A 21945-nucleotide genomic window follows, 5' to 3' on the forward strand; every position below is an offset into this window, starting at 1 on the left:
CTTTTTCTTCTTCACTGAATGACGGAGAGACTCAAGGAACTGAAATTTCCCATGAATCCCAGCAGCTCGCGGGGATGCTCCACCCGGAAAGCAACGAGCGCTTCATGTCACGGTACTTGCATTTAGGCATGCTCCGCAGTTACATGTACAAGTACAAGTATTTTCCGCGATGCAAAGTTGCTGCTACCTGGGGGGGACGGGGGGCCCAGACCTTGGCGCCTCGGGGAATGCGGAGAGAATCTGGAGAACATCCAAGATCAGCAGAGTCAAATGACAGCATAACCTGGGCAGCCGAGCAAAAATATTAGAGTCGTCGAAAGATTAACGTTTCCGCCTCCGCGAACGAACCCCACCCTGCCTTTGTAGCTCCCCCTCCCCGGCAGCGGTTAAAAAGGCGCCCCCTTGTAAGCTTAAGTGGTAGCACCACCTTTATTGAGAGGTGTGCGTAAACTCGTAGTGATGGTACTGTAGTATTCCGGAGCGACAGTTGGGGGTTTGGCTGCCGAAATGCCGCGATTGTTTCAAAAATGGAAAATGCTACTGGAGGGGTTAATAGGGAATTTCCGGCTTGTTTCTGCCGGTTATCAACTGATCTGCTTGCACATTGTAATCAGTAAAGAATACACGCAACAGCACTGTAGGCCAAGTTAGCAGGAGTAGTAAGGTTATTTCGGGTGTTGTTGAAAGATGTCCTCTTTGCTCACCACTAGCTCTCTCTACTCTTGGCGAGTTGCTGCAACTCCGGCTCATTGGTGGGACGGGGTTCTTCCGTTGGCTCTCGACTCAACTCTGACCCTGGACTTTTACAGCCCGTGCACACTAGGAGGATGATCGCGGCAGGTCAAAGCAGTAGTGGCTTCAAGCTGAGAAGAGGCGCTGGTACCTGTAACAAGAGCTGCTGCGATGCATTGCCAGAGGCTGTATTGCTGTAAGGCGGATCGAAATTGTCACCGCACGGCCAAATTGATACGTCCCACGTTGTAAATGATACTTGCAGCAAACAAACAAAAAAAGTGCTGACTCCAAGGCTGAATCGGTTTGATCGCAAGATGGTTATGACCCAACAAGGTACATGGACAAACGTAAAGAGAAAAAAAAGGGCCGACAGCGAACACTGCTTGCTCTAATCATTCAAGACTGGTGCTCACCCTCCTAAGAGAGCTTCCAAAGCAAAGCTACTGCTTACAGGATGTAAGAATTTTGTGATGGAATATTACAGAGAACATGAGCCAATGCGATAAATGGTAGCCTGCAGAGAGCTCTCTCTGTGTGTATGTGTAGCTATAGCGTCATGTTGTGTGGGCTTGGGGGCCCCATCACATCACCGGCTAATATCGTGTCGCCTCAATGGGCATCTCAGCAACTCGGCATCGCTTATCCATCTATTGCTCATCTCATCCAGTATTGATGTGCAGAGCTTCATGCAAGGCAGCATAGCATCGGAATAGTATGACCACCACCCAGGAGCAGGTAGCAGATACATTCACGTTCGTATTCATACCAAGGATACCTGCCAAGCGAGTCCCACTCCAACCCCCGTCCGGCTCCAAAAAAAGTCTGGGGAACATTTGTGATTCGCACCATGCCATTAGCCTTGCTCCTTTCGTTGGCATCTGCCTCTTTCATCCTCGTCTGCGACCAGGGGGTCGAGGTTCCAGCCCGTTGACTGGTCTGAGCCTGTGTCGAGGAAATGGAAAATGCATATCAGGCGTCGCATGGCCTCGTCCATCAGCGAGACCTCCCCTCTTACTCCTTTCTCGCAGCGTCTCCCTTCTGCGATTAGGCCTCTCCCGTCTTAATCCAGGAGGCTCAGCCCGTTCAATTCATTTGCTCTCCCAAAGGCTAGACTCTGAGTCCTGCCTAGGTGCCGAGCATCTTCTTTTTTAATCCTTCTTCTTCGTGGTGAATAGTACATAGTATAGCGCAGCACGCAAAATAGTCCGCCGACCACACCCTGCCAAGATATACCGGATCTATAGAGCCCACATACCCAAAACGGCTTCAATCGATTTACAATAGCCCATCTCCAACCATGGCTGTGACGGCAAAGTTCCTGCGCGCCATTGTGCGCAACGACGCCATGAAAGCCGACCCGGACGAGATCTACGGATGGCGCGTCTTCGCCCTCGTCTTCTCGGCCTGCTTTGGCGGCATGCTCTTCGGCTGGGACACGGGCTCCATCGGTGGCATCCTGAACATGCCCGACTTCCAGGAGAAATTCAACTACGCCGACAGCTCCAAAACCGCAAAGAACAACATGAGCCAGAACATCGTGTCCACGCTCCAGGCCGGTTGCTTCGCCGCCTGCTTTGTCACCAGCTGGCTTACCGATCGATATGGCCGCCGCTCCACGCTCATTGGCTCCGGCATGCTAACCATCGTCGGCATCATCTTCCAGGCTGCTTCCTCGGCTAATGGAACACTGGCTGTCATGTACATTGGTAGATTTATTGCTGGACTGGGTATCGGCGCTGCTTCTGCGCTGACGCCGCTGTACGTCTCCGAGTGTGCTCCTCGTGCCATCCGCGGTGGCCTGACAGGTAAGAAAGCCTCACCTCAGTCCCTTTTGGCTGTCAATCCGTCCCGCATAAAGACGCAGCCCTATGGGCCTCAGGGGATGGGCCGAATGAGATGAGCCCTACGAGCCCTACGTGCCCTACGAGCCGAATCCCCTCCCGTGTGTAGATGTAGTGCTCATGCAGGTGACGGCACTAAGGCAGGGAACGAGCTTATGCTAACCTTGGGCCTCGATATATACAGCTTTTTACCAATTATTCAACGTCTTCGGAATCATGGTAGCTTTCTGGTATGCGATCAACACATGGCCCCTTTTGTCTTCCTTTGAACCGAACAAACAGCCGAAAACTTATAACCGAAAGGCAAAAGAACTACACCATCTAATACGAAATTTCATCTTAGGGTCAACTACGGATGCCTGCTACATGTCAAGGCCCCTGCAATCTACGTTGTTCCACTTACTCTTCAAGCTCTCCCTGCCGTGTAAGAGAATACATACCGCCTATTGGTTTTTCATGAATCGCCAATAGTCCACTTGCTAACTGCCGAAAAAAACGATCAGCTTCATGATGTTTGGCATGTTCGCTTCTCCTGAGAGGTACGTAATAGGCCCTTTTGTGGCAACTACCCAACAAGTTCGAAGCGAGGTGCAGTGAATGAGCTAATCCCTCCTCCAATAATCCAGTCCGCGATGGTGTGCTAGACAAGACGACTGGGATCGAGCCACTCAGATCCTCATCCGCCTGCGAGGGTAAGATAGCAAACGCCACACCCAATATCCGCATGTTGCAAGGAGTGCTTGTCTAACAGTAGAGGGGTGTGTGATTCGGAAATAGACTGCCTGCCGACTCAGAGTATGTCCAAAACGAGATCCAGGAAATGGCCGACCAGCTCGACCACGAGAGACGGCTGACGGGAGACGCCACCTTCAAGACGCTCCTCAGGGAGATGTGGACGATTCCAGGCAACCGAAAGCGTGCCGTCATTTCCATCTTACTCATGATCTTCCAGCAAATGACCGGTGTCAACGCCATCGTAAGCCAACCCTCACCCCTTTGGGATCTCCCTGCAGCAGGCATGATTTGATTTGTCGCAGCCTGTGTTGCGTTGCAGGGGAAACTATTGGCTGATCCATAAACAACGTGACTTGTAGAACTATTATGCTCCCCAAATCTTCAGTAATCTTGGAATGACAGGCAATGACTCGCAGTTATTCGCCACCGGAGTCTACGGTGTCGTGAAGACGGCATCCTGCTTCATCTTTTTGGTCTTTGTGGCAGATTCGCTTGGCCGGCGCTGGAGTCTGCTGTGGACAGCTGCTTCCCAGGGTATCTTCCTCTTTATTGTGGGTATCTATGGAAGAGTTCAACCCCCGGTTGCTGGCGTACCTGTAAGTTGCCGTACCCTTCTCTTCACTCCCCTCTGCTTTTGCCTCCCGAGAGCCGGCAGTTTCTTATTCCAGCAATGGAATAATAATAATAAAAAAATGTCATTTGAAATCCGTTGACTGACGAGTTGTGGGTGTTTCCCACCCCCCTATTGTAGGTCACTGCATTCGGATATGTTGCCATAACATGCATCTATCTCTGGGCCGCTTCGTTCCAGTTTGGCTGGGGCCCTGTTTGCTGGATTCTTGTTAGCGAGATTCCAACTGCGCGACTCCGTGCGGCAAACGTGGCTATTGCAGCAGGCACCCAATGGCTTTTCAACTTTGTGTGCGCTCGATGTAAGTGGCTCCCCTTCTTTCCATCTCCGATCTGAGTGCTTCGGCCTCGAGGGGGGAGTACCCAGATATATATCGGCGGCGTATTTTTGGAGTATAAGTGTACCGAATAGCGTCAAACGTAATTTTCTGACCAATGAATCAATAGCCGTTCTCACTATGCAAGCCACCATGGGCAAGGCTGGCTATGTAAGTGCTCCGTCTCCATTAATCGAAATTTGTCCATCCCATCCTTCAGGAATTAGTGCGCTGACTCGTTTTCGATCTTCTTACTTCCTATTAGGGCATGTTCTTCATGTTTGGTAGCTTCTGCTTCATCATGGGCCTTTTCGTGTGGTTCTTCGTACCCGAGACCAAGGGCCTTAGTCTGGAAAGGATGGACGACCTGTTTGGCGTGACGGAGCTAGTAAAGCAGGTTGAAGCTGAACCTGAGCTCGGCGCCGCCGACAGCATTCGCGAAGAGCGAGCAGACATCAAGTCTTAAACTAGGGGATTTTTCGTCTTGGAATTGTGTTCGTCCGCATCCTTCTCGCTTTGGTCTATTAATATGGCGCACTCGGAGGCTCTTGTTCCGCTGAAAGGTTGAAGAAACGGCCCGGAAGACATGCGTAGCGCATCTAAATGATGAGATTTGCTTTAATAAATGCCTGTTCCTCGGTAAACCGTGTGCCTCTTGTGCTGCTTTTGTCGATTTGATTATGCACCGGATATCTTGTTTGGAGTTAGACGGTTAGTAAGCGCCAACGACATCCGGGGAGCCCCAAATCGTGGGCTGCCGAGCTTGATCCGGCCGAAGCTCCCTGGCTCCCGTTGGTCCGCTCGTAAGAAGATGGAAGACAGACGGCTTTACGAACTGGCCAAATTAACTCGCAATTACTCGTGCAGCAGTGCTGGGGGCCAGACGTAAAGGGCAGCTTTGTAATATTTTCGGCGGCGCAGCAGCAGCAGCAGCGCTGCCGCTAATTCCGCGCCTCACATCAAGGGGGGGTTGAGCTATTCTGCGAATATGCATCCTTGATAAGGAATCAAACGATCCTTGACTCAAGCTGCCCAAGCACGCCCTTTTGCCTCCCAGCTGCGAGTCAGTCAGCTGAACACTTTTAGTTGCGCCGCCTGTCACTGCTCCAAAGCAGAAGCGTTGGCTGGGGCGGCTCCAGCGCCCGCCGGGTTCGTGACAGCGCAACTGCTAGCGGCCCTAGGCCCTTCACAGGCTTCGGCAAGTGATGAAAGCGCGACAGGGCTGGGTATAGCGCGGCGGGATAGCGTGGACCCGGAATCGGGGGTCCAGAGATCTTGATCCAGCAGAGCATACCCAGCCAGTGCGCCGTTTGACGAGCCGGCACCGTACCCGGCCGCACCGAAAGCCCCGAGTTACATGAACTACAGAAGTCCGGCCAGGCAGCGCTTCAACCACATGCCCGGCCGCAACAAGTGGCAGCGCATCCCTGGCGCGATAATGGATGTATATCAGCTGGTAGTTTCCAGATCCGGACGGCTGCAGGCCATTTCGATGCAAGGCTGACGGGTCGATTCAAACATCAGCTGTGCAACGTCCCAGCAACTGGGGCTGCACCACGACTAGTGGCTTAGACGCTGCAAGTGCTTGGCTGCACAACTCTCGGCACTTGCAATTCTGCTTCTCGATACTGATAATGAGCGGCCCTCTGAGTCAGGTCCGTTGGCAGCTCGTGTTCCCAAGTCGCGAGCCACATCCATCCCCGGCCCCACCAGCTCGCCGGCCTGTCCTGCTGTTGGGTCCGTGTCATCGAAACAAGCTTACCAGGCCAGCCCTATGGACGGCGATGGCCTTGTAAGTGTCGGGTCTATCTCCAAGTTCGGGCCGGTGGGGGTGGGAGACGTGGAACATTGCCCAATACCAGAAGTTCTCGTGGTGATGGATTCAGGCTACTCTACCGCTCTGGACCCGGTCGTCCATGTTTAAGCGAGCTCCCGACTGATGGCTGATCCGCCTCTGTGCTGTTGTTATGAAAATGTTACTATCGCCGCTCCCCTTCTCCCGTACGCCAGGCGTGATGCTGCCTGTTGAACGACTCAGTCACCAGCGCGAGCATATTCGTTGATAATAATGCTTCTGCGCTCTCCTCCCCTTTTGGATTTGTTCTTGAGAGGTGCCTCACTCTCTTTTATTTCTTGTGTGTCTGTGTGTGTACGCTATCTTTCTTTCTCTACACTCTTTTCATACACTCTTTACTGGAAGTTTTTTTTTTTACTCTTTGTGTGTGTGTCTGTATTCTGAACGATTTTCGCCTTCTCCTTCACTCATTTAACTTCACAATATTATTACTATTATTTTCTCTTTCTTTTCGTCTTTTCCTTTTTCTGGCAGCACCCTACTCACTTCGCCCCTGTTTGTCAAAGACTGGAGCTTTCGACACTGCGCATGATTGATTCCACGTTAGCGAGTTCACGCCTAGGTATAAACTCAGGTTGAGTTTGTCATGTCTGAGAGCGATAGTGGCAACTTGCCTGCCGGCGCCCCGCGGCAGCAGCAGCGACAGCGCTTGAGCCACCTACAGCCTCAGCTGCGTGCACTGAGCCAGAGCCGCCCACAGGACGTCACTCCGGGCCCATCGACGACGCGACCGCCAAACCCCTCCTTTCGTACGTACCTTACGTTTTTTTTTTAACCTCGCTTATTCTATATGTTTACTGCTGGAGAACAAAAAAAAAAAGAGGCCTGCCTTACCTCATCCCTACACATACATACACTTTTGGTGGCGATCGCCCGAGCAGTATACGGCACAACGCCCTCTTTGCGTGGTGATGCCGGAACTGGCATTTACTTGGCCAAATCCAAGGGGGCTTTTGCCTGATTCGTTTATCGTGTTCCCCTTTTCTGTTTTTGCTTCTGCTTTGTCTTGACGGCTTTATTTTTTCTGTCACGCCGGAGGACTTACCCTTTTTCTTTTCCCTTGCTTCCTTCATTCACCACCGGGACTAGCCTTGAATCTGCCTGACTCTCCGTCCGAGCTCTGATCACTTATTTCAATTAACCCTTCCTTCTTCTCCTTCCTTTTGTCTCCAATACAATTTCTCTTCTCCCTAATAATTTTTTCTTACATCATTTGCACCCAAATGTTCACGTGTGTGGCCTGTCAATCATTTTCAATCGCCCTCCTCGCCTCGTCTCTTTCGTAAAATGTTTTGGACCAGACGAGCAATAAGCATCAATAATGGCTGACCAAGAGAGCCCAACAGCGACCCATAACTCGCCTCGCACGTGGCTTCTGACTGCATCGCTGTCGCCCTTGACTGTTCGTCTGATCCGGCAGTTGCTATCTCATGGCGACTGCGTCGCTGCCTGTTTTCCTCCGTTGGAGATTGAACATGAGGAACGAAGTGCCGAATTTCGTGAGCTCATCGACGAGTGCACTAGCGGGCGGAAAGACCGGGAGGGTTGGAAAGACAGGATCCGCGGAATTCGCTGCGATGGGAGGACAATGAGTGGGTGCGGCGCCGCGGTTGCCGAGGCCGTCGAGGTGTTTGGGAGAATTGATATCCTGCTCTGCTGCAGGTCTGAAGGTATGCCGAGAAAAGACAAAAAAAAATACAACACCACACACTACTTACCCCCCATGCATTCGTGCGCGGCTGTGCGATTACATGGTTGAATCCAAATCCGATTGGGAAGTCCCGTCGAAAGAGGAGCCCGAAAATCAACAGGACCCGTTGCTAACCACGAGATTTGTCCGACATTAGCTGTTGTTGGAACTGTCGAGGAGCTTTCCACGAATCTCGCCACCCAGAGCCTGGCAAGGGACCAGTTCGAGACCCTGTTCTTTTCCCAGGTCAATTTCATCAAGGCCGCGTTGCCACAGCTCAGAGCTCAGCATACCGGCCATATCATGGTCCTCACGAGCACCGGCGGCCACATCGGAACGCCACACATGTCCATGTATACGGCGGCGACATGGGCGCTGGAGGGATTCTGCGACTCCCTTGCTTACGAGATTGCCCCGTTCAACATCAAGGTCACCATTGTGCAGCCCAACAAGGAGATTCAGTCGCTCACGAACCGCATCGCCTTTGCTCCGCAGATACCCGCTTATGCGAGCAGCTTCGCAGAGGCCCCCAGCGTTCGCGAAATGCTAACCACGGTCCTCAACTCGCATCCTGACACAGCGTTACCGGCTAATCCGGATATCGACATGTCCGCTACGTCACCAGACAGCGTCTCACTAGAGCCGGGCGAAGCTGTGGGTGAGATTTTTTACCGCTATCCCAAATTACCACCATCCTCCATCGACAAGCTAGTCAACGAAACAATTTACGCACTGACGGCCATTGGTGGACACGAGAACCCGCCATCACGACATATTGTCGGAACGGAAGGTGCCCTTGCTGTCAAGGAGAAATTGAAGACGGTCACGGAGGAAATGGAGGATTTCGTCGAAGCGAGCATAGCTGTGGACATCTTCGAGAGCGAACTGACCGAAGAGGCTAGGGACGATAGGAATCGGGGGGCTAGCCAAACGCCCGCTACGGGACTATCGACCACGCCATCTGTCCTCGCAGGGCAGGAAGAGGAAAGACGATGAGAGAATTAGGAGATCGCAATTTTATTAAAAGTACGGAGCAGCGACAAATTAGGCTAAGGAATTTTCTTTAGGGGGTTTCTGGTTTCACGGATCTTCAACTTGACAAAAGTTAACACCAAGCGACGTGAGAGGAAGCTTGGTTTGTGGATTCTGAGAAATTTTGCTTTCTGATTCCAGGCGCCAGTCTACCTGCTGTACACGATCGAGTACTGACCAAAAAAAAGTTGAAACCAATTTTTACCAACCATAGACACTACCTACCTATTAGCTGGAATCAACAATACACGGGCCATTGATTCTACAACAATGCGTGTCGTCGCACCAAGCACATGCAAATACACGTAAAGATGTCGATCCGGATCTGAACGAAATGTCCGTTTTGTGCGCTGCGTAAAACGCCGATTCCGAAGCTGTAGCCACTGAAAAAAGCTTAAGATGAGAGCATTGTATGAGTTGGTAGCTGTGTGTACCCTACTATGGGGAGCTATAATAGGCTCAGTAGTGTATTGGGGGCTATAGGCCCAGTAGTGTACTGGTTGGGAGTGGTGGCATGAAGCACGCTAGCTTTAGCATCTACATATGTATTGCCAGTTTCAGAAACAGCAACGTAGAGCTTTTGAAATTTGATACCAATTGAAATGAGGACTCGCCAGTACTTTTGCGGTACTTGGAAAAGCCCCCCTTTGCCCACCATAACCGAACTCGGAGCTCGGTCCGAGCTTTCCAGGGCTGTCTCTTTTTACTTGACGGTTGCAGATCCTTTAACCGTGGAGGGGCTGAAAATAGCACCTAGCAGGGCTGTAACTTATTAATACTCCGCATACTGCTAAGGCTTTACGAAGTACGAAGTACGAAGTACAATATAGTGTGGTGAGATGGTTGCCAGCTTATGAATCACGAGGACTATTTTTCACGAAGGATTCGAAACTTATGCAAGTGATGCCTATCTTTTTTACTTTCCTCTTTCTTGCATTTTTCTTTCTAATAGGTAGAAAAAGTGCTCAAAGATGTCAAATGGGGGGATGGCCAGAAATAGGGACTAAAAAATGGGTATGTAATATGGGGGCAGCTTATTAATAGCCCCCACTACCAAGTCTAAAGGGCAAGTTCCACTTCCGTTCTAGGTATTTGCAGCTTTCTGTGTTGCTTTAATTATCTCGATATAGTAGTATTACATCTCTTCCCGACTACAGGAGCCTCTATATTAGCTTCATAGACTTAACTTGGTCTTCTGACTTGATCATGCCATTTCCGTCAACTTGGTTGATTTGGATCATGATATAACTCACGTTGAATAGGCCGTATAGGCCGCGATAACTGCGAAATAGCGCCGATTTACGATGATCCCGGTGGACGAGTTCGGATGGAGTTGGAGTTGGAGCTGGAGTTTGAGGTTGGAGATGGGATCCCTCTCCTTGCTGGCGGGACACAAATGGGAAGGTTGTTTTAATGGCTTACACCGTGCGTGCCTTTTCTTCGTCTTTTAGCTCCAGGCCGGTGTTTTGTAGGGATTTGGGGTGTTGCGTAGGGTGCGTTGCGTAGGGTGTGGTTTGCGCTTGGCGGTTGACGACTTGGAGACAGGTTTGCCACTGACAACTTTAAACCTGGCTGTTTTGCGTGAATTCCCCCAAATCGTCAACATACGCCCTGCTCTATTCGGATAGCTGTTTACGTCTCATGACTCATGAGCTTTCAGTTTTGCCTGCCGTGGACTCTGGATAAATTTTTTTTTGATTGACTTTAATCTTAAGTCCGATGTGATGCTGCGGGCTTGAGTTAGTTGGTTTTCCATCCCACATCCCACAATCATAATGGCGATTACCTCATTCCACCGACAAGTTAGGCCGCTGTCAATGGGGCCCACATTCTGTTTATAGTGCTAGCAATGTATAGTCTTTGCTAACGTAAGGAAGCTAGACTAATATTTTTCTGGAAAATGGATCTGCTTTCTACGATATCCACTGCCCGAGTTTTCAAGAAAAACGTGGCAGCGCGGACCCATCGGGTTTGCTGAGCCAAATTATTTAGCAGGTCCGTTTGGCGATAGCCGGGGATGAAAAGACGTATCATGACTCGCCAGCTCAAAGTTTATAATTTTTTTTATCTTCTTCCTGTTTATATCCGTTGCGGAATTGGCATTATCTCTGCCGCAATCTAGCCGCAATATCCGAAGCGTTTCCGTTGATGCAAACCATTTACTTGTTTGAGTCTATATCCTCGGATTTCGGAAAGTTGTTGAGACTATCCATTCCAAGTTTTGACTTTTCTTCTTCCAAGTTTTCAATTTTCTTTCTTTGCGATGGAGTATATAGAAATCTTTTACATAATTTGAATCATAGCTGAGGTTATTCAGGGTGTATCAATAGTAGAATACAGCCGGCTGCTACGGCCTGATCCTTCGTGATGCTGACCCGTTATGAGATCTGGTTCCGTTACAATAATGGCCACAACTGTGATTATTGTATTTTGCCCAGTTTGACATATCGGCATCCCCGATCGTTACAGCTATCTACGTCAGAGCTCTATCCATGAAGGGCGGTTTCTTTAAAGCGTATGAAATTGAAAGAGAAAGGTGGTTCTGTCGTAATATATGGAGGTTGATCTTCAAATTTGAGTTCAATTAATCCAGCTTGTTCGCCAGGTAATATGTAACCACGAACTGCTTTCTCCTCTTGTGCACTTTGGATACTATACAATCTTGGCCATTGTAGTATATATTGCCAGTCCAATATTTACGATTACCTTAAATTTCTAATGGAATGGTTTCGTTTTATGTGTGCATACGGTCAACACATACTCGTAATTGTGTCTATTCAAGCCAAGTTTGCGTGTCAGGGATGACCAAGTCTATCATTATATCTGCGTGTATAGAGCACTGGTGAACCTATATCACAGCGATCTCTACGAAACCTTCTTTTGGTTGTAAAAAGCGAAGAATACTATTCGAAATCTAACCCAGGCGAATTTGACACAAAAACTGGAACCATCGAAGAGAATAAGCTCCAGTTGTCAAGAAGACTTGTAGTTGAAGAGACTTGGACTAACACCGAATATATCCTCAAGTCAGCCCCTCTTCAACAAGCTTTGTTATTTGCAACTAGGATCAAATCTGGAAAGAACTTTAGCAAGATATTTGGCATTATTTGCCCCAAAAAAACAAAAATAAAATAAAATAAAAATAAAAAAAAAAAAAAAAAAAAAAAAAAAAAGAAAGAAAGAAACGATATTCACTCAGAAACAAGGCTGCAATAGTTAATAGGAAGCGCTGTTGAGACACTCATCTGAGTCATTTGTAGATAGGTCTCTGCAGCAGAGCTCTCTCCATTCCTATTGGTCCCACTAGCCACTTTTGGGCTTGCTTAGTCATTACTGTACGCTTCATGTATACAGACTTTATAGCATGTTTCAGGAATTCAAAGCACGTATAAATTATGCAATAAATTTTTTTGTTACGTGTGAAATAGTAAGACGATTCTGTAATTGTCTTGAAGCTGCATGTGCTTTTTTGTTTATTTATATGTAAATAAATATGACATATTTGAAGCAACGTCATCCTGCCCAGCACTTATCGCCCACGATAAAGCTCCACCCCAGTGGAGGTCACGAGTGGGACGGTGCGACAAGCTGTTGGAATCGGTGGACACACAAAGACCAACATACCTCATTAGGGAGAGAGGGTCTAGCGACTTCATATCAACCTCCGCCAAGTCCCTGCCGCATTCGACGACCAGAGCTCTGCCGGAATATGCGCATTACCTCTCAATAGCGAACCCGACTCTCCCTGTATTGCGACCAACCCGCGGTATCTCTGACAAAGGCGGCCCCCCCGAGGACGATGCTGAGCGACTCCAGATGCTAGAATGAGCTTGGACCCTTTGCTTCCCATTGCTCCCGCGAGGGTGAAGGCGCTGCTGCTCCCTCTCGGAAAGATCAAGGCCGCCAGATTTGCGACCTTTGCCGAGAGGCTGCAGGCTGAACATGTCGTCCAACTCAGAGACATCAGCGCCGATGGGCGACCCAATAGGAGTAAGTAGGAAGCCAGCTGGGGATGGAGGGGAAGCTGTATAGACCATATAGATTCTGCGCAATACGCGCCGTGTTCGAGGACTAGACAAACTGATGTAAAGGTTCTCCAGACATGTTCTCGCCATTGGCGTATCCCGACGGCGCAATGCTCTACGACCTCATCGCCCACGTCCCCCCACCCTCGCATCTCGCCCTCTCCCCCTTCGACCTATTTCGAGAGCCAATGGCCGTTATCGCGATAGCCGACGGCCAGGAACTCAGCAATGCGACGTTTAGCAAAAGAAACTCCATGAACGGAAAGGGCCCCAGGCCGATCGAAAAGAATATCAGGGCGCTGTACCAGGAGCTTGAAGACCTGCGAGACAATTATCCCAAGGCCCTCATACACCGAGTACTTATCTTTGACTATGTCTCGCCGACGGAAGTGCCCATACCCGAGGGCATGGCGACGATCCCTCCACCGGAAGACTCGAAGAGAACTACAATGAAGACGGTTATGTGCGACATATCGTCCTTGCTGCTGGCAGAAATGACAACTCTGGGGAAATCCTACGAGGCCATGACGGCGATTGAGTCTCCAGGAGGGTATTCGCTGGCTAGACAGCTTAGCACTACATCATGGGGCCCGGATGCTACTTCGCCAACAAGTTTTACTACCAATTTCACTAGGAGGAACTCTCAGTTTGCTTTTCCGCCGAACCTTCAGCGATCCAACTCTGCTTCAGGCTTGATGAACGACCGATCAGGCGCGCGACTGTCCCTGCCTCCGGTTCCTACAAACCGAGGAGCCGGTTCAAGCGTCTCAACACCAGGCCGTCCGTCTACACCCCTGAAGAGCAATCTATCTAGTCCACCCATGAGCGCCGATGAGCTCCCAAGCCCTGCTTCAAGTCAAAGAGCGGAATCTCCTGATAATAGGTCTGATTTCACCGAAGACACGAGTCACGACCGTGTTTCCGTGCAGGGATTTGGGCCTGGGTCAGCAAACGACCGTTGGAGGCTTAAAGGAAAAGGCAGATCTTCCATTGTTATCGGCTCAATGTATCTGCAGGCTGGACGCTGGAGTGATTCTCTGAAGGAGCTGAGCGAAGGAGCCACTGCTGCCAAGTCTTTGAATGATCACGTCTGGCACGGAAAGGCATTGGAGCTGATCTTGATGAATCTGATCCTTCTCGGCTGGCAGGGCCTAACTTTCCAAATTCCGATAGTGTGTCTTCCTCCTCATGATAAACACTCGTCTCTTAAGCCAGAGCCGGAAGAGAAGGAGGGCGATCAACCCAGACATGTCCGATATCTTCAGAACCTTCTTCCTGAGCTTCTAGAACGGATTGTGGGCCTATATTCAAAAACATCAACCGAAAACATCCCTCCTTTGCCGTTGGCAGAGACTACTATTAGATTCAGTAAAATAATGTTGGCCCTCCATGTTTGCGAGGGCAAGCTTAATCAAAAGGCGTTTGAAATGATTGTGCTGGGGAAAGGGACAGGACAAGAGCTCACAACATCACCGCGGTTGCTGATCACGCCAACAAGACAACAGATCTTAACTCTCTTATTCCAGGCTTTTCCTTCCACAGCCACGGAATTGCTCACTACCATCGATCGAATATCGATTCTGAGCGGCATAGCAGCCGTGCTGGGGCCCCTTGGATACCATAGAAAAAAGGCCATGGTCACTCGCGAACTGGTTTCAGTCCTCATTGGAGGCCTTGTCGAAGCACGAACCCGAGGAGCTGCGGATGCTGGAGTTCATCCCGCCGCGGGGCTCGTGGCCGTGACGGCGGCTAATCCACAAGGCACTACCGGAGCAATGGCCTTGGATTTAGCTGAAGGAGATATTGAGCAGGGCATAGAGGCTTTTCTCGAGCTTCTTTGCAAGTCTTACGGTGTCATTGGATTTGATAGAGCGAAGCCCAGGCGGCAGTCACTTCGGGAAGGATTCGACGACTCTGATGATGCTGTGGTTGCTCGAATTCGCGGCCAGATGAAGATGCGTTTTTTCGGCTTTCCTGATATCAAACTCAACATTCTACGAGCCTGTATCAACTTCTCAGAAGCTCTACCGGACTTTAACGGGGTTCTCAAGTTTTCTAGCGATCTGATGCGCACTGCTGGATCGGGTGTCGCTCCGGGCCCTCGTCGTGAAGATGCTTCCCCGAAGATCTACAGAGATGAGCAGGTCCGTTTGATAAGCAATATTTCACGGACTTCGAATCTTGTGAAGAGATTGGGCATGTCTCATTTGACGGCCGAATTCTGGGATGAGTTCCTCGTTCGAGATATCAAGCTGGAGCCGCTCCCAAGTACCCGGGTTCCTATTCCTCACGCTCGCAGCATTTTGCCGGGCGCGACGACGACTCGTGCGTCTCAGGATGCTAATCCGTTCATCTATAATCCATTCTTACAGGAGCCGGACGACGCAGCTGCCGCAAATATGGTTGCTGGCGAGCCTGCGAAATTTAAAGTAACGATCCAAAACGTATATGATGTTGAGTTGGATATTGAGAGTATACGGCTAGAGACAGAAGGCGTCGATTTCGAGGCCATGACGGAGAGCGTCATCATCGGCCCTTATCGAACACAGGCTGTCCGGCTGCAAGGTCTAGCAAAGGAATCAGGGTCCATCAAAGTAACGGGAGCAATTATCAAAGTAAGGGGCTGCAGAGAGAGAAGATTTGCCGTTTTCCCTAAACACTGGAAGCCTTATCAAGAAGACAAAATCAAGGTCAAGGGTATCGCATCAGTTCATGTTCCCCTGATGTCAGGTAAATACCATGACATGCCTCTAGAGCCATCTACCCTGGATCTCAACGTCACCGAGCCTCAGCCCCTCGTGACGGTGAAGTCGACGACTCTTCCACAATCTTCAGTTATGATCTTGGAGGGCGAAAGGCAGATCTTCTCCGTCACGCTACAAAACCAGTCCACGACGCCAGTTGACTTTATGCTCTTCTCCTTTAAAGACTCAACACAGGAACCTCTGCAAGCAGCTCTCGCAAACCGGGATGCTACGCCAGCAGAGATTTATGAATATGAATTGATCCTGATAAAGAAGCAAGCTCTACGTCTTCCAAAGGCTAATCAGGACCGCAACATTGCTCCAGGAGGCGAAGCGACATTCGAATTTGAGATTCTTGGCAAGCCGGGGCTGACACACGCAACAATCCAAATCGATTATACTTATCTCGGAGCTCCTCGAGACGAGATAACAGAGCAGTTTTACACACGGCAACTGTCTTTGCCCTTGACAGTTACAGTCAACGCAAGCGTTGAGATGGCAAGGATTGATGTGATTCCCATGCACGGCTTGATCCCGCAGCCTCTCTGGGAGCGTTTGGGAGGCACAAAACCCGTAAAGCCCGACGAATACTGCCTGCTATCCGTTGACTTGAGAAATGCCTGGCCTAGTCAGATGGCAGTTCATATTGAAAATGAAGATGGCATGGCTGTTGAAGAGGGTATCCTCCCTGGCAAGACGAGTCGAATTATAATACCCGTCAGGCGGGTGTATCTTGAAGATCCCCACGCTTCAATCCCCAGCCTAAATCCTTCAAAGAACAGGCAGTTTGTGGTAAGCATGAGCAAGATCTCACCAGAGATGGAGCGGGCCAATCGCGAGGCCTTCTGGTACAGGGAAAAGATTCTCGACAGCCTAAAGGCGACTTGGAGAACAACAGCTGTGCCAAGGCGAAGTGGCGTCGCCGAGCTCCGGAACATTCGCCTTACTACTCGCATGATTGACATAATCAAGGTTGGCGAGATTGGCATAGATGTGTCTGTGGAACGTCCGAATGATACCGGGGCAGGCATTCACGTTGCCTATGTCGATGAATTTCTACAAGCGCGAGTGCGAGTCACCAATAGGACAAGCCGACCAATCAGCTCAATGGTAAGACTCCTACCGGCGCTGTGTCACCGTTCTGTCAATATCGCCCTTGATTACACGCGAAAGTTTGTGTGGAACGGTACGCTGCAGCAGCTACTACCAGAGCTCCCAGCTGGTGGCAGCACAGACTTTGTGGTTGGCGTGACTGCGCTCTGCAGGGGGGAGTTTGAGCTTACGGCATCAGTCGAAGAGATTCAGATCTGGGATGAAGTCAACGAGAAGGAGGCGGATGGTGAGCAAGCCCAAGGGCGGCCGCGATCGGACACCCAAACGATTGTGAACACGGTTCTTGGTATGAAGGAACGGAGGATGTGGCATTCACGACAGCCGTGCATAGTGACGGTGAAGGATTCGGATTGAGTTACGAGCTAGAAACGTTTTAATACCGAGATGTCTTTTCATGTCCCCGTCCGATGATAGCGATAGCGATGAATGGCGCTACGGCATATATGCGTGTACATGTCCGATATCATGGCTTAGTGTTTTAATAAGTATTACGAATTGTATCAGTTAATATCTGACATGCTGGGAATAATGAGTCACAACTTGAAGCCGATGGGATTGCTGTAGCGAGGAGGTGTAAGCGAATAACTTCCGTTATATGTAAAGCGTTGAGCTGTTGTCAATTTGCAAGGGTATTGAATTGACCCAATTGTCCGAAATTTACTGAAAAATAAATCCTCAATCAGCTTGATTAAATTTAATTCTGCCAAGTAAATGACCTGTGAAGCTTGGATACAAAGGTCCAGGTTGCCATGGTGAGTTGCTATCTCAACTTGACGCTACTCTAAACCAACTTGCTCTAAGATGGCAAAAAACGCCACATTAAGCTCAGGCCATTCGATGAGCAGTCAACTTGGCATTATTAGGCATAGCACACACTAAATTGCCCGAGTTGATAGGCCTAGAATATTTTCTTGTCATTCTTTTCCTCTTTGCCCCTGTCATTTGCCCCTGTAATAGCAACAAGGCTGCACATGCTAAACAGATTCGGGCGACTCCGTCGGCGCGATATCCGAGAAGAAAAAAAATTAGTGATCCGGCTTTTCGCGGCATTTCCGTATTTTGACTTTTTTGTTTTCTCATCTTTTCATACTATACTTCTTGTTTCATTCATTCTACATTTACCAATTCTTCATTGCATGAGGTGGTGACATATTCACAGCTGGAGACCGGCATACCTCCTCACCTAAAAAACAAGTCATGCCTCTCCTTCAGTCTCAATCGGGGCCCAGCCCACCGGCCGTGGCGAACTCGCGATCCCGCCGGATTCTCTTCCTGGACGCCTATGACTCCTTCACCAACAACATCGTGTCGCTGCTCAAGGAGGCGCTGGGCGACGATGTGCTGGTGCACGTGCTGCACATGGACCTGAAGACGCTCCACGCGGACCCCAGCCCAGACTGGACGCCGGAGGACTTCTTGGCTCGGCTGCCGTGCTTCGATGCCGTGGTGTGCGGGCCCGGGCCGGGATCGCCGCTGTGCGAGGCTGACGTCGGCGCCTTTCGGTTGCTGTGGGAGCTGCCCCGGGACAAGGCCGTGCCTGTGCTGGGCATCTGTCTGGGGTTCCAGAGCCTGGTTGCGCAGTTTGGCGGCGGGATCAGGAAGCTGAGGAGGGGATTGCATGGGATGGTGAGGCGCATTGAGCATCGCGATGGGGACATCTTTGCAAATGTGCCCGACTTTAGGGCGACGCTGTATCACAGTCTGTGTGCAGACGTAGGCCAGGATGCTGTTGCGCAGGAAAGATGGGAGACGGACATGTGGCTGTCGCCAAAGGGAGCGCCTGATCTTGTTCCCCTGGCGTGGACGATGGAAGAGTACGAGGATGGAGTTGCTGAGCCGGAGAGGATATTGATGGGCGTGAGGCATGCGAAGCTGCCCTTCTGGGGGGTCCAGTACCATCCTGAGTCGATCTGTACGGATCCTGCGGCACATGGAGTGCTGAAGAACTGGTTTAGCCAAGCTCTTAAGTGGAACGAGTCGACGGGGAGGGAGATACTGCCGGTGGATTCAGAACATATTGCCGACAGCTTCGCTCCATCTATGATTGTTGAGCGAAGCATTGCTGCTCAAAACCGGGTCGCAACTCAGAAATGGTGGAGAGATATGCAGTCTGGCCTGGCTGCGTCGAAAACAGCACCCGTCTACTCTTGTCGTCGAATCACCCTCCCAGACGGCGTGGATGCCGCTGACGTTGCGGAATTCCTAGGCGTGGGAGGTGCTGATTCTATTATGCTGGATTCATCGAGCACCATTAGCGGCGATCCCTTGGCGCGCAGCTCGATTATTGCGCTGGAAGTAGAGAAAGCCTTGCGGTTCGAATACCACGTTGGAGATAGCTGGGTGACTTTACGCCAGCCCGGAACAAGAGACCAGGAAGAAGTGTGCCAGAGGATAGAGATCGACAGCAGCGATGAGCACGGCGCCTACGATGTCTGGAACGTCATATCTGAGTTTTGGCAGCAGCGCAAAATCGCCGAGGAGGGTGGTCAAGAGCCAGCTTTCAAGGGTGGTTTCATGGGATTCGTCACATACGAAATGGGACTTAGCTCTCTCAGCCCTGAATCGATCTCCAAGAACAGAGGACATCGCAGACCGGATCTTTGCTATGCCTGGATCTCCAAGAGTCTGGTTCTTGATCACCAGGCTGGGGTGGCTTACGTTCAAGCTCTAGAAACAACACCCGCAGCGTCGTGGATTGATGATATGGTGGCCAAGTTGCAGACTTCTCGAGCGTGGCAACAGCCTGGATATGGGTCAGAGGAGTATAAGTCTATTGCTGCAAAGAGGCAGCCCAACGAGGCGTTGCTAAAAAGCATCCAAGAGCCAACGGGCCGGTTGCGTTTCAAGACCCCAAAGCCGGCCAAATACGACGATGACGTCCGCCAGTGTCAAGATGCCATTGCTGAAGGACAGTCATATGAACTTTGTCTTACGGCCCAAACGACCATGACTCGCCCCCGTGGAAACGATGTGCCACGCCACTTGCAACAATCAGGAGTAACCAATGGCAGTGCCAACGGCGTATCTGCATCCGATGAAGCACCCATACACGGTACCCCGTGGCAAATTTACCGCACTCTTCGAGCCCGCCAGCCAGCTCCCTTTGGCTCCTTCATTCGTCTCGCCGGAGCCACCATCCTCAGCAGCTCTCCAGAGCGATTCCTTGCCCATGACGCCAAGGGACTCTGTTCTATGCGTCCCATGAAAGGCACAGTCCGCAAATCAGAGGCCGTATCTACGCTGGCACAAGCTGAGAAGCTCCTCCATATCCCGAAGGAAGAGGCGGAGAACCTCATGATTGTGGATTTGGTCCGACATGACCTCTACGGCGTATGTGGTGCCCGTCGTGTCACAGTACCGGATCTCCTCAAGGTAGAGGAGTACTCTAGCGTTTTCCAAATGATTACCGTCGTCAACGGCCAGCTACCTTCTTATAACAACACGAAATCAGCTCCCAACGGCCTCGACGTCCTCGCCGCTGCCCTCCCTCCCGGCAGCATGACCGGCGCTCCCAAGAAGCGCAGTTGCGAGATCCTCCACACCATCGAGCCCACCGAGCGAAGCATCTATTCCGGTGTGGTTGGTTTCCTCGACGCCCGTGGCCAGGGCGATTGGAGCGTCACCATCAGAACAATGTTCCGCTGGGATGATGAGCGAGCAGCGCCCCTAGAGGCAGAAGGGGAGACGCAGCCGAGAGAAGTCTGGCGGATTGGAGCAGGTGGCGCAGTTACGATTTTGAGCACGCCAGAGGGAGAGACGGAGGAGATGTTTACGAAGCTTTGCGGACCGTTGGGCGTTTTCAAAGATGTGGCATAAAGAAATAACTATGTGACTTCTCTTCTTTTTATTTATTTCCTTGTTTGGGTTTGGTTTATGGGGACTTTGGGACTAAGAACAGAAGATGATATATACTTCAACGTATGCATAGCAGGTGTTCTTGGGCAATGGTTCAACATTATATAGATAGATGCGATGACGCACGAGCGAATCTTCACTTCGAACATATGAACAGAAATATCTCTCAATAGACAGAAAAATTACCTGATGATTTTTATTTTTCAAGTGCATCCAAGAATCCAAGACACAAGTAGTAAAAAAAAGAGTCGCAAGCAATAACCTCGAAGATCGCTGATGCTTCGTATCGAAATCCCCTCAAAAGAAATTAATGGTACACATGATATAAAGACTCATAAAGTCGACAGCGCCATCTTAATCTGGATAGGCTGTATCATTCTTTCGTTTTTTTCGTGCACGCATTATAACAGGCTGATTTGTTCTCGCTACCCTCGGGCCCTTCGGCTTCCAATATCTGAAGTCATAGATTTCCCCGTCTTTTCTCTTAAAACTCCTGCTCTTCCTGGAAGAACATACCGAAGCTGATGATGGTTCCGTAAATCAACAAGCCGCCGGTGATGGACATGATCATAGCTTCGACTCGGATGAGATCGGAGTGCGCGAGGACAGCGGGCAGAGCTGCGCGGCAAGTATAAATGTTAGTTTAAGATTGTCATTCGCCAGGGCTCTTGTAGTGAGTTGGACAATGAGGGCTATCAACAACGTACCAATACCCATAACAACGAAGAAACCGGTGAAAAATCTTCCCACGTCAAGAATGGCAGCGCCGCCGCTCTCGACAAAGTCATCCGGATTCGCGCATCGGCCGCAGATCCAGTTCGGTAGCGGTGCGAGGACGTACGTGGCGACGACGAGCAGCGGGTAGTAGACCTTGTAGAGAGCGCAGGACAGGATGACGAGGAGGAATCCTACGGCGAGTACGAAGGAGAGGGCGATGATGGTCTTGAGGCCGGCGGTAGGCATGATGACGTTGTGTGTGAGAGATGCTGTCGGGTCTGTTTTATGGGGACCGAGTCGTCGTAATGCGACGGCAGATTGATTCGGGATTCGGTGGACGGCAGCCCCACGAAGGGGAGGGTGAAAAGCTTATAAAGTCGTAAAGTATTGGCAAAGAAGAGAAAAGGAGAGAGAGGTTCACGGAGGACCGAAGCGCGGGCTGTCGTCGAGAGTATCGTGAGTCGTTGCGATGATTGGTGTTGAGGCGACAATGATGGAGAACGGACGGCTGATGCAGCGAGTGACGCAGGTCAGCGGCTGGATCTCGCCGGAGCGCATATTGTTCCGGAACCGGGATGCAGGGGTTTCAACTAGGAAGGCGGTCAGAAGCTCTACTGGGCGCTTTGAAAAAAAATTATGGGAACCTGGAGACGATC

General features: G+C 50.5%; 6 protein-coding genes across 6 annotated transcripts; 4 read left to right on the forward strand and 2 right to left on the reverse strand.

Annotated features, from left to right (window-relative positions):
• Positions 1-323: 323 nt before the first annotated feature.
• Positions 324-1239, reverse strand: GGI43DRAFT_402205 (uncharacterized protein; the record flags this gene model as incomplete). Its single annotated transcript, XM_083205666.1, has 1 exon — positions 324-1239. A coding segment is annotated over one exon (273 nt), but the record flags the coding sequence as incomplete, so codon positions are not given.
• A 382-nt stretch (positions 1240-1621) lies between these two features.
• Positions 1622-4902, forward strand: GGI43DRAFT_402207 (general substrate transporter). Its single transcript, XM_083205667.1, has 10 exons — positions 1622-2540; positions 2761-2806; positions 2920-3000; positions 3080-3115; positions 3203-3268; positions 3354-3552; positions 3671-3907; positions 4063-4243; positions 4389-4429; positions 4524-4902. The coding sequence occupies exons 1-10, from the start codon at positions 2033-2035 to the stop codon at positions 4722-4724; spliced, it is 1596 nt and encodes a 531-aa protein (XP_083061614.1). The 5' UTR covers positions 1622-2032; the 3' UTR covers positions 4725-4902.
• Positions 4903-7434: 2532 nt separating this feature from the next.
• Positions 7435-8799, forward strand: GGI43DRAFT_382745 (short chain dehydrogenase/reductase; the record flags this gene model as incomplete). The annotated part of the gene is made up of 2 exons (XM_083203272.1): positions 7435-7783; positions 7961-8799. The coding sequence occupies 2 exons, from the start codon at positions 7435-7437 to the stop codon at positions 8797-8799; spliced, it is 1188 nt and encodes a 395-aa protein (XP_083061615.1).
• A 3561-nt stretch (positions 8800-12360) lies between these two features.
• On the forward strand, positions 12361-17493 carry GGI43DRAFT_343765 (trafficking protein particle complex II-specific subunit 120). The gene is made up of 2 exons (XM_083202175.1): positions 12361-12825; positions 12936-17493. The coding sequence occupies exons 1-2, from the start codon at positions 12660-12662 to the stop codon at positions 17069-17071; spliced, it is 4302 nt and encodes a 1433-aa protein (XP_083061616.1). The 5' UTR covers positions 12361-12659; the 3' UTR covers positions 17072-17493.
• On the forward strand, positions 17494-20691 carry GGI43DRAFT_343766 (aminodeoxychorismate synthase pabA). The gene has a single exon (XM_083202176.1). The coding sequence runs from the start codon at positions 17915-17917 to the stop codon at positions 20531-20533; it is 2619 nt and encodes an 872-aa protein (XP_083061617.1). The 5' UTR covers positions 17494-17914; the 3' UTR covers positions 20534-20691.
• A 365-nt stretch (positions 20692-21056) lies between these two features.
• Positions 21057-21535, reverse strand: GGI43DRAFT_382748 (vacuolar protein sorting 55; the record flags this gene model as incomplete). The annotated part of the gene is made up of 2 exons (XM_083203273.1): positions 21057-21190; positions 21280-21535. 2 exons carry the CDS (start codon positions 21533-21535, stop codon positions 21057-21059), a joined length of 390 nt encoding a protein of 129 aa, XP_083061618.1.
• Between the last annotated feature and the right edge of the window lie 410 nt (positions 21536-21945).

This window comes from Trichoderma evansii, assembly GCF_050947405.1.
Source record: "Trichoderma evansii strain SZMC 28006 chromosome Unknown GGI43scaffold_7, whole genome shotgun sequence".
NCBI lineage: Eukaryota > Fungi > Ascomycota > Sordariomycetes > Hypocreales > Hypocreaceae > Trichoderma > Trichoderma evansii.

Excerpts from the sequence above, each read along its gene's own strand:
- GGI43DRAFT_402207 (XM_083205667.1), top strand. The coding sequence starts at position 2,033 with ATGGCTGTGACGGCAAAGTTCCTGCGCGCCATTGTGCGCAACGACGCC. Across the intron at positions 2,541-2,760 it reads CATCCGCGGTGGCCTGACAG|CTTTTTACCAATTATTCAAC; the intron begins GTAAGAAAGCCT and ends CGATATATACAG. Across the intron at positions 3,269-3,353 it reads ATCCTCATCCGCCTGCGAGG|ACTGCCTGCCGACTCAGAGT; the intron begins GTAAGATAGCAA and ends ATTCGGAAATAG.
- GGI43DRAFT_343765 (XM_083202175.1), top strand. The coding sequence starts at position 12,660 with ATGAGCTTGGACCCTTTGCTTCCCATTGCTCCCGCGAGGGTGAAGGCG. Across the intron at positions 12,826-12,935 it reads CGATGGGCGACCCAATAGGA|ACATGTTCTCGCCATTGGCG; the intron begins GTAAGTAGGAAG and ends AAGGTTCTCCAG.
- GGI43DRAFT_343766 (XM_083202176.1), top strand. The coding sequence starts at position 17,915 with ATGCCTCTCCTTCAGTCTCAATCGGGGCCCAGCCCACCGGCCGTGGCG.